Source organism: Myotis nattereri (assembly GCF_964212035.1).
Source record: "Myotis nattereri genome assembly, chromosome: 4".
NCBI classification, from domain to species: Eukaryota; Metazoa; Chordata; class Mammalia; order Chiroptera; family Vespertilionidae; genus Myotis; species Myotis nattereri.
Genome location: NC_138079.1, coordinates 35339329 through 35351387, shown reverse-complemented (window position 1 = coordinate 35351387; position 12059 = coordinate 35339329). Strand labels below are relative to the sequence as shown.

Below are 12059 nucleotides of genomic sequence, written 5' to 3'. Positions count from 1 at the left end.
GGTTCTAAAGTCACCAGGTGGCACTCCTGGCTGGGACAGAGCATCCGGACCACCCCGTGGGTATTCACTGAACGCATACAACACACCATGTCTTCATAAATGACCAGCAGCTAAGGCTCTGCAGACACAGAGATCCCACAGCATCACTAATTTAAACTGAGACAGCACCTATCTGACCTGCCGAGTCGTTGCCAGGCATTATTAGGGCTCTTGTTGAAATACTATTGCGCTTGGAGCAAGAGAACATCCTCCTTCCTCCATCCTTTTTCATGGTTTCATCTTGTCTCTTTCTTTATCTTAAGTTACTAGGAGGTTCTTTTAATCTCTCCTTAAAAGGAAGTTCTTATCCAGAAGGCACAGATAAATTTAAGGCTGGCCATTTTTTTTTCTTTGAAGAAGAAAAACAAACAAAACAAAAAACACCCCAAACATACAAATACTCTGCATCTAAGCCCCACAAGAAAACAAGACCCAAGCCATCAAATGGCATTGTCAGTATTACTATCACTGGTGTGGAACCAAAGCAATAAAACGAGATTGTGTTTTCCACCCCAAACTACAAGTGGTATGAAAAGGAAAGCTCCTCATCTTCAAACTTGTGATCCTGGGACTTACTCAATTGGTGCACCATAGCATAAAATAAAGCTTGCTGCAAAAAGGATGTCCTTTTTATGTTTGTTAGCTCATCAGTTGATGCATAACCTATTCAGAGTGACAGACATAGAGCATTTATCCTCTCCTCCGAACCCGGAAACACCCAGAGAAAACATGGCCGGCGTAAGAGCTGTAGGTGGTGAGGGAGAGGGGAACGTCAGACACTTACAGAGACGGTGGAGCTGGGCGTGTTTGTCCCATAGCCAGAGGAGGGGAGAGAAGCCAGGGACCAGCGGCGTCCATCAGTCCTGTTGAGAATATGAGATTAGTTTAGGCCAACAGTGGAGTGCCGTGACCCGGGAATCCCAGGGAAACCAAGTACCTTCAGTCAAACAAATGACACAAACATGGTCAGTGAGGATGTGGAAATGTTCAGCAGGGGCCAGAATAAACAAAAATTATACAGCAGGTTGACTTTTATTTAAACTGAATCAATATGCCCAAACGAGGAGAAAGTGAATGGGTGGATCCATATTATTGATCTCTCACTAATACACTTTGACAAAATGAATACCTGGGATAATTACAATGGTCAGACTCAGCAGATTCACACGAATAAAAACAGAAAGGGAGGAGGAAAACACTCTAATCTGGAAACTGATAACGGGGGCCGTGATCTGGAAGGGCCTGGATTCGCGTGCTGCAAGCCGATGGGGACTTTCCTTACATCCTAAAGACAGTTCCGCTTATTGTTTCCCAGTGAACAGTCCTACTCATCCCGCCTGGGGAAGAAAGGATCAGCAGGCTCATGGCTGGCTCAAGCCTTAAGTGGCAAATGACTTTGGCACTAAGAAAGTGTCTGACCTTATGCTCAGAATCTCTTAAGAGTGATTCCATTCTGACATGACCTGGCTTTAGAAAGTGTTTCAACTAAAGCCTCTTGCAGAGTTTATGAGTATGCAGCCTGCTCTAACCGACAGCGGGGGGGTAGAATAAAAATGTTGTGCTAGGGACCAACAATGCAAAGAGTGGAGTTGTCTGCCCCAGTCGTAGAGCCAAAGCTGCCAGGAGTCTTAAAGAGAGTAGTTTTACTTCCAAATGGTGATGGGACGGGTAGCTCTCTGGGTTGAATGAATTAGCGTCATTACAAGGGTCTCAGATGAGTTAATGAAGTAGTAGAGACAATACTGTTGTTAAGGCGAGGAGACACCAGAAAGCAAATATTCTGAACTCTCTGACCTTCCAGAGCCATTGCTTTATTAGTGAGGAGGAAACAGGAAAAAATTACTCTATAAAGAGCAACACTGCATCCTCAGATGGAGTGTCAAATACAGACTTTTTATAATTGATGATTATATTAATTTACTACATGAGAGATGAGAGTGGAGGACCACGTTTATCAGACATATTCACCATTAGGTTGAAGTCAGGGAATTTAACAGCATTAGACTTGAATTTGACAAATGTCACAATTAAATGTTCATGTAAAAAAACCTGACAGTTCAGCCTAAATTACGTTCAAGGGAAAATGTAATCCTAGGCTACCATGGATGCTGCCTCCGAGAAATGCAAATGGTCCACAAAGACGAAATGGAGAGTTCCAAGCGGACAAATCACAGCGGGACTACAATGTGAAGATTTCAGTAACATTTACCTGTCATTTCTGTGACCATGATTGGAGTACAATTGAATCAAGAATGTTTTAAGAGAAAGAAGCAAAATAAGATGTTTGTAAATATACCAGAGAGAAGAATTAGGGGGAGAATTCAGGGAAATATACCAGGGGAGAATTAAGTCATATATTCTTTAAAAGTATTTTTAAACCATTGAAAATGTTCAAGACTTAAGAAGAAGACAATTATAGTAACATGCTTCTAAAGATACCCAACTGTCAAATAAAAGGACACAGGTGGTCCTGTTTTCTTTGGCTACTTATGACAGACTTAAAAACCAATGCTTGTACTTTATAGTTTAAACACCTCCAATTTTTAAAAGAAAAGGCTATGATTTTAAAAGGATTATTCAGTACATTTAATAGCAATTATCATAAACTAGTCTCTGGAAAGAGTAAGGGACGGAATTTCCCCCACCATGACTTTGTTTTGTGATTCATTAACTCTCCTTTCCCTCAGGTATCGATGAACTTATTTCAGATGAATGAACAATTCCAAGAGGAGTCATGTTCTTATTAGTTCTGAAGCATAAATCGCATTTGCTTATTCCAGAAAAGACACAACCAGAAAGATATTTAAACAAAAATGTGCTCGGGACCTTGTGCATACACGGACCAGAAATAATTTATGTCTCATAAAGTTCCCTAAGTTGTCCGTGTCTATTTACTCAAATGGAGCACACAGGACCATTGCATTTTTATTACCATGACAACCACACATCAGAAGTTACTATAGATGCTATATATAGTACTTCAGAGAGAATGCCCCTTTCTTCAAGAAAGCTATCTCAAAAGTGCAATTTGGATCCCACTAACAATGTTGTCTTTTCTTTGCAGAAGCTACCAATAAAATGCTATCTGAAGACAAGATGATATTCTTGCCAAAACAACAAGGCTTTTTGGAAAAAAAGCTTTTTCTATGTGGGTGGAAATCTCAGTGTTCTGCTAAATGAAAAAGTAAGAAGGAGAAAACATCTGATGGGAACACGGGATACAAAGAGATGGGCAAAAAAACCCCACAAAACATCTCAACACCACTCACAAAAATTTAGATTACTATGGTGAACAACAAAGAAAGAATGAAAAGTTCTCATATCAACCTGGCTGCTATAACTGTAAGAAAAGGAAGCAGATTTCTTTGTTTAATTGGTATAGTCACGTGGGTGATGCATTTTATATTCTAGTTGAAGTTGGACTAAGCTAATATAATATAGCCAACTAAAGTTCACTCCAGAAAGAATTCAGAACATAACTAGTAGGTTGCTCTGCCCACTGGCGCTCAACAAGTGCCTTTTAACCTGAACTCAGCAAGCAAGTCTGTTCTAGTCATTTGTCTGTGGAAATATATCCTGATATTTAACCTGGTAAATAACAACAAGGCAAGTAGGAGACACACATGGCTTTATTCAGGGCTTATAAGCCCGAGAGTGAAAGCAATTTATAAAGAATAAATCTCCACAACTTCTGGGAAAGGCAGAACCATGTTATTCTTCCCATCAAGGAAAAAAAGTTAAGTAACTCCACGATCAGATGGACTGTAGTTAGCAGTACTGTAGTTAGCAAAGTAAACATGTGTTTCCTTGCTTTGGACAAACTCAACTATACTACAATGCTTATTTTCATCCTTTTGTTTTAACTTGATATTAAAAAAAATAACTAGATGAATTTACTCTCAAATATGTATTAGGTAATTTGGAAAGCAAGGGTGTCCATCATACTTTTGAGTCTGAAATTAAACTATGACATTACAGAGGATGTCTACAGGGGGAGTATTATTTATCACATGGTTTAAGATCAGAAACGATTAATCATCTGATCTTCATCCCTATACCCAAGAGTAAGTTGAAAAACAGGGCAATCTCTCCTCTGTTGGACCAAATACACAAAATAATAAAATGTGGAAGTCTGGGAACGGCATTACTTTTAGGCTCAGAAATTTATACCGAATGGAAGCCAATGGAGGACCCGGAGAGGAATTTCCATGTTTTCTAAATGAAACTGAGCTTTAAAATGTAAGAGACAGACCCTAGGTAAATAAAAATATGCCAACTGGAGTTTTCACAGCAAACATGGGTTCTATTTACTTGAATAAAAGTTTAAAAAGATGATCACTCATATCCTGTCTAAATTAATACTTTCTGAAGAGTGTGGCGAGAGTTCCATCTGGAAATTCATGCAAAATGAACTAGAGGTCTCCCATGATAATCTCCTGTCACGGTTTATGGTTTATTTGTAAAAAAATTAGCATGCCTGGGGGTTTGTGTATTTTTTTTAATAGCTAAGAAACCAGATTCATCTGTCTTCCAGTCACCCACTTAATTATTAGATTCTCTTCATTTTCATAAATCTGGCAGGATTAAGAGGCTATGATTTCTGTCATGTTTAAATGCATGCTGTAATGAGATTGCATTTTTCTTATTACTTAAAATAATTAAATGCATTCTCTTTAAGAAGAAAGAGAGAGAGATGTGTGTTTTAAAGACTATGGTGGGTTCCTGTTTGTCAATTTTTTAAAGTTTTTTTGTTTTCATTGATAGGAGTAGCACCGCCATGAATTAATAGTCACTGGGCAAACGCAGGCCTTGTGGGACCAGTTTATTTCCCCATTTTCCTTACAGTGCTTAAAACAAGGAGCTCAAAGAAGAAAAGCTGGAACTAGGGGAAATCAGGGTATGGGTCTCAGGAAGTTCTGGGAGATCATGTCTTAATTCCTCTGTGTCCTCCTCACGGTGGAGGGCCGAGGCCTCACACATGAACATTTAAACACACAGTGTGTGTGTGTGTGTGGGGGGGGGGCAATGTTTACAAGGGAATCTTACTTACAGAGAAGTCTGAAAATACTGCAAACAGATCCTCTCCTCTGGATTCAGGAATATAAAATGTACTACATGCTGACAAATGGCAGTGAGGAAGGACACTGCAGTTTTGCCAGTCAGTAACAAGTATTAAAACAAATCTGTTCTTTAACTTAGGATGTGTCTTTTAGTGCTACGTTAATCCACTTCAAGGTATAGCTAGATCTCTGAGGAAAATTCAGCAAATATCTAGGACATTCAGACCATCAACTGAATTTATCCTGAATATTCAGAGGCCTCAGTGAAAGGGCATTTTGTTTTCTGTGTGTTATTTCTGGGCAGGAAAGGACAGGGTACGTATGTGAGAGGGACGATCGGGCCAGGAAGGTGGAGGTTTGAATCTGACAGGGTAAAGTACACTAATTCCGTGGACAGACACAGGAAAGGTGGCTGGGTAGGCCCCTCTCACTTGGCGAAATCATAATAGAAGATCTGGCCCTGGAAAGTTTCTATGTGAGATTATATGCCCTGCTGTCCTTGGAGGGCAACACTGCTCTTGATTCAACGACCCAGCTATGAGGCAGATATCCTCAATATTGGTGCCCAATTCTAACTACAATAGAAAACATAAACCTTCCTATGGCTTCTGCATGGCTTTATCTCACGGGGATCGATCAAACAATGGCTTGATGATCTCAAGTAAAGGGACATCTTAGAGTTGATACCTTGTGACCCCCCAAAAGTCATTTTTATTTTTTAAAAAGTGCATTTCAAAAACAACAACAATAATAAAATATTGCCCCAGGACACATAGATGAATCAAGTCCTTATACTGTAAGCTCAGAAAATTCACTAAAAATCTGTTGAGCATTAAGCATGTATAAGGCATGTACTAAGCATGGGGGAAAAGATGGAAATGGTCATTTCCTGTTATCGGTGGGAGCCCACCATCGAGTGAAGGACCGAGAGGTAGAGAGAACTCTAACACAAGGCAGAAATCATCTCTAAAACGATTAAAGCAAGAGCTATAGCAAAGTTCTGCGATAGCCAATGCTATCTTTGGCCAGGGGAGTTCAGAGAAGGTCCTACGGTATGTAACAAGCAGGACCTCACAAGGCAGAGGGCAAGGAGGCAGGGGGTTCAGGGGAACATTGAGGGGAGTGGGAGTGTGGTTCTCTACATAACATTTTGTTATTCAACTCACAAGAAGTCCTTACCTCCGTGCAAATGAAAAATGGGCTGAGGCACTGGGGGAGAAATTTCTTGGGCTATCTTGAGGGCTATTGCCTGCAGAGAGAAAGAAGGACAAAGTTTACAACATGATCTTGTTTTTGCATCATTATCCACATCCAGAATCTTCTTCTCTTTAGGAGTTAAGTTTCTGTCCACTTTTGCAAAATGCTTTAGTTTTACCTGCAGCAGGAATCTGGGGGGAAGGACAGAGTTCCAGCACAGCATTCCAAGTGCACAAGGTATATGAATCACCTCATTCCCCTATATCACCAGCCAGCAGCCCTCCACATTTTTAATAACCTAAATATTCCAGTCCTACAGTATAACGGACACACGAATGTTTGGGTTTCCACCCTCCCAGATGTGCTAGCATTTCAAACAGCAGGACGGATGTGGAAGTGTCTGCTTCAAGGGGTCCGGGTGGGATGGGCTTTCTATTTTAGAGAGGGAACTTTAGTGGCTTTAATTTGTAGTAAACAGAATAAAAGTCTGAGTTCTGGAAAATAAATCCTCATATTCCCTAGTATATATTTTAAAGGTGGATGGATATGTTAGAACTAGTCATAAATACTGCAGTCTAGGCCTATGTCTCAAATAGCCCAGGTCGATCTCAGCATGGCCAAAGTGGCCCAGTAGGATTCGCCCTTACCAATACTTTCTTCAACAGAGCCCTCTGCTCCTAAGCAGCTGGGATGTAACTGGCCAGGCAGGCTTTAAAAGCCACAGTCACACACAGGCTGACAGGGGGCCTCCCCAAGACCTTCTGGGGGGACAGAGCACAGACGGACAGCTCACTCTAAGGAGGACAGCTCCGTGGGGGCCGTGAGAACACGCAGCCGGCTGCTGATCACTCAGAAAGCTTGGCAGGCAGCTGGTGTGGGGAAGCCGAGGACACTCCAGACCACCCTGCTTCCCTCCGCATGTTTAATTAGATTGGCAGCATTATCTGAGGACCCGATGGGACTGAGGCTGGTTTCAATAAGGAGGTGAGGAAAGGCTGCAAACTAATCCTGTACGTTCTGGAAACAGGGAAAATAATCAGGAAGGTATTTTTAATCCTTAACAGCAAGCCAGTTGCCACATTACTGGTTTTGCAATCGAAGTGACAATTGTAATTAGGTGTAAGGAATACAAGATTGCACGTTAAAGTCAGTACCTCCTCGTAGAGGTAAACAATTTATTACCTCTGTGCCAAAAGAATAGACCGACACACTAAAGAGGGTAAGTTTACTGTTACCTTGAGGAGTTTCGGATTGGCTACACCGCTACTGAAATTTTTCAATTAACTCAAGGTTGCAAATTTCACAGAGATGCCTTCAACAGATGCCATTAACTTTATGACAGATAGCACAATCAGGGCCATTAACGGGGAAGCTCGGGAAAGCCCGTTTCTTTGTGGGTAGAGAGTCGAGAAGCATTTTCCCCCACTGCAATCAAATGTATCTGCCTTTGCATCTGCTGTTCCTTGGGCCCCTGGAGAATGGATTCTGTTTTTGCCATCCAGCAATCCAGGACTATTTCTGTCCATTTATCTACATGGCTAAATTAAGTGCTTTCAACTTCTCTCAACAGCCTTTGTTCCCCTCGCCCCCCTCCCCAACTTAGGTGGTACATCACTCTTCATATTCCTTAAAAGGTCTCAATAATTTCAGGGTGGCTAGAAAAGAAAAATTTTTTTTTAAAGAGAAACCAATCTACTGCCAGAAATCTTCATGTAAATTTTGTTTTCCACTCGGGAAAAAATGTTCACTTTGCTCACACTGCCAGTAAATTATTAGGAGAAACAAAATGATTGTTGGAAGCCAAGGCGCTTTCAGAACAATCCCTGCGAGCCTATTCACTCAGAACAAATAATAAGGCCAACGGAACTTGTCACCAGTTCCTAGCCCTGTGTTCTTTGTAAAGAGAGCACTGTATCTGGAGATTATCTGAGATCAACTACACTAACTACAGAGTGCTTAGTGAATATATTTAAGAGTTGGAAGAAGGGAAAAACAAAGAATTAGCTTAAAACCCTTTTCACTTTTAGGAAGTTTAATGAGTGGTCCCCAGGAAGCCTTGTAACATTTTATAATACACAGTGACCTATCACTTTGAGAATGAATGGGCAGAGATAGAAATACAGAGGCAAGTTAACTTAAATCTGCTTAAAAAAAAAGAAAAGAAAGAAAAACCTTCAGGTTCTGCCTTTCCATCTTGTGCTGCCTTTCTAGGCCCATTCATTGAACATGTTCCTCATTTTCTTCTCATGAACTCCTACACTGCTGTAAAACCTAACCCAAATTCCCACCCCTTCAACTTCAAAACTACACAGCCTTCTGTACTGTCTTACTATTCATAGGTCTTTCTTCTTGTTTCATGTCAGATTGAAAAACTAAACTGAAATTCACACACACACACACACACACACACACCACATTATTTCAAAGGCTCTTAAGTATAGTGAGCTATTAGAGAAAATGAGGGTGTTGTGAACAGAATACCTGGCAACTCCTTAAGGTCAAGAGACTAGCTTAATTTGAGGGCAGCTCAGCAAGCTGGAGGTAAGAGATGAAATAGAAGGGCTCAGGAAGGGGACAGAAACAACCCAGATGCAAGAGAGACATGCTCCCTGGAAGCAGGGAACTGTCAACTACATGTACTGGTACTAGCTAGTGGGAAGCCTAAAGAGATGTATGGAGGCAAGAGAGAGATGCTAGAGATTTTAACCTGGCATGACTGCGCTGGGTGGGTGGGCAAGGGAATGGCTGAGGAGGAGCTAGGCTAAGACATGAAAAGACAATAGAAAAACTGTTAGGTGAGCAAACCAAGTATAATTGGTGATAAGCTAGAAATAAGTGATGAAAAAGGGTTACAGACTACAAATGACCCTTGTTTCCAATGTGGGTAGATTGGGAGAATGGCTATCCCATTGACAGAGAATTTTGAGAGAAGTGGGGTGGGCGGGTCACAGAAGAAAATGGCAGATGAGTATTGTGCAGATTTTTGTCTTTTATTACCAAAAACATTCCTCACATTTCCTTTGAGAGAAATTACAAGGTTAGCAGATCAGGTAGGTAGAAGTCAATCTTTGAAGTCTTTTGTTCTTACTTAAAATAAACATTGATTTCTGTTATCGACTCAGTCTTTGAAGACTCAGGGACACTATTTAGTTATATAGTGATCAAAATAACCGCTAATTTAGAACAGATCAAATTATAAAGCACACCTTGTATATTCCTATCTCAGAGGTGAGGGCCAGACTGCTGTGGACAAGCACAGAGCTTCCCCGGGGTGAGAAGGCAAGAAGGATCGAAACCAAAGTCCTATACATGACCTTCACTCCTCACAGCACGGCTTTTCAAATTCATCCCCCCATCTGCAGAGCAATACCTGAGAGGCCTTCAAATGAAAACTGGTGCCAGTTAATTCTCTGCCCATATGTGCTGCACTTGCTTATAACTCAAATCCTGCTGCTCCCGGGGATTTGCTGCCTCTCGGATGTTTGAGAGCTAGGACACTTTACCGACTGCTGGTACCGCTGCAGATGTTTCTGACCTGGTGAAGAACACCTTAGCAGTGGTCAGGCGGCTGGGTAGGTAATTAACTCTGTGATCCCCAGGGGGAACTAGTAAGGCTAAGAAACAAGCATATATCAAAATGGTACTTTACCTAATGGCGCTGCACAGGGTGCCTCATTTTCGAGGCAGTTATTGTTAAGAAAGTGATTTCCAGATTAATTAAATTGTTTGATTGCTTTGTAATTAGGCTGGAGAAGTCCTGTGTCTTCACCACAGAGAAACAGGCTGCACATCTTTTTAAAAGGCATATGCTATACCCACTATAGATTATTAATGCGCTTTTAATAGCTGTCTGTTCGCAAAATGATCGTTTTTGGTTGCCTTGATTTTTCTATCAGGACTGAGGGAATCCAAGAATTAATGATAACTGCCATGTGAAATTCCCAGAGGATCAAAGAGAAGCCCCCACTTGAATCCTTGTTGCTATTGTTGACTGATCTACCTAAATGACTTGCGATGTTTTAAACCTTAACAATGAGTGTTGGAGGTTTTCGGCAACTGGCACTGCTTAAAAACCTGCAGACCTAACTTCACGGATCCAACCGCGGATCTTCTTACAGGAGGAATGCCAGTTATGGGGGAACCTCGGGCTGAAGGAACTTTCAAAAACAACAGTTCAAATCTCCTGAGAAGTTTGCCTCCCAGACCCGGCTGATGCCAGAGTTAGAAATCTTCCTTTCACTTAGACAGCTGTCTCAGAAACTGGCTCCTTTCCAGATGTCATGGCAGGATATTCATTAAACCTGGACAGCTGCTCAGAATCTAAGTGGACACAGGAAAACCTTGACTGGCCTTCAGTGGAACTGTCCCTGGTAAGCTGTGAAGTGTCCACAGCAGGCCAAGAGAAGCAGGCTTATCTGCCTGGGTTTTCAAGTAGAGGGGATCACACACAATGAACCAAAGCTTTCTTAAACTCCAGGATCTCGGAACCTCTTTGGTTTTGAGGACTAAGCAAAGGGGTAGGTAGTGAATTAACTGAGATGGGGAAGAATGAGGGAGGATAGGGCTTGGGAGTGTGAGAGAGAATTAAGAGCAAAACTTGAATACCTGGGTAGGCTTTAGTCTTTTACTTAACGGAGGCACCGCCACAAATAATGTCGAATATGCTAAAATGTACTCATAGTACACACTATGTGCAATTATATACAAAAACGTCACATTCGGTTCTAGTTCTCATATGTAACACTTATTTTACTTAATTAAACACTTACAAATGGTTATAGTTTTTTTAATTGTACTTGAGAGCATGGCACAGTTTTCCAGCTCATGTTATTTAGTGCCTGACAGAGTTAACAGTCCTAACTGGTTTCAGATGCTCAAACCAGCCAATAGTGCTCGGAAGAGGTTTGCAGAGAAGGACAATTCTATAGGCTAAGTACTGAAGTTTGGGTACGGATCATTTCAATCACTCTGTCTCCTGTCACCATTGGTAAAACTAAACGAAATATAATGACATGTGCACTATATTCTATTTTTATCTTTCTCTCACTAATTTGTAATTCTAAATGCTGGTGAGGGAGAAATTCTGGTTATATGGGTAGACAAACAAAAAGTATATTTTGATTTCTCAGTGCCTAACCTAGCCCTGTTATGTAGTAAACTAGAAACATATGATAGTTTTCTGATTTAATAATTATGTGTTAAGTTCTATTTATGCACAGAGGTTTGAACTACCTGGTAGAACAGATTAAATAGGCAAACAGGACCCAAAAAACTAAAAATCTACTGATAAGATGCAGATCTGTACACCCCATCAACTCTAGACTCATTTTATGAAACCAATTCTGGATCCTAATTCCTGTGAAAAAGAAACTTTCTTAAACAGAAGCCCTTAATGTATCAAAACTACTTACTAAAATACTCTCAGTGCACTGTGTTGTAACACTCTTAACAACTGTGCATGTAAGCTTTCTAAGGAATGGTGATGAAGTTGCAGGGGGGAGAAGATGTAGGGAGTGAGGGAGAGTTCCCCAAACAGGTCAATTTCTATGTCATACAGCTCTCACCGATGCCTGTTGTCTTCATTTCATGAAGCCGTTCCCTGGAATTTGTGTCCTGTATTTGAAATGCTATGGCATTGACTCGAATCCCTTGGAGATGTGTTATAATGGGTTCTTGAGAAGGTCTGAGCTTTCCGTTGACCTTTCCTTATTACTCTGAATTGGTGTCACATCTCAAGGTGATCCGGGTAAAGACTGGCGAATG

At 41.0% G+C, this 12059-nt stretch overlaps 1 protein-coding gene across 1 annotated transcript in view; it reads right to left on the bottom strand.

Annotated features, from left to right (window-relative positions):
* MAST4 (microtubule associated serine/threonine kinase family member 4) overlaps window positions 1–12059 on the bottom strand; it is a gene marked incomplete at its 5' end in the record, with an annotated part of 512560 nt that overhangs the window by 71293 nt on the left and 429208 nt on the right. The window contains 2 exon segments of the mRNA XM_081090007.1: window positions 824–902; window positions 6279–6348. Coding sequence (XP_080946133.1) covers window positions 824–902; window positions 6279–6348 — 149 coding nt within the window.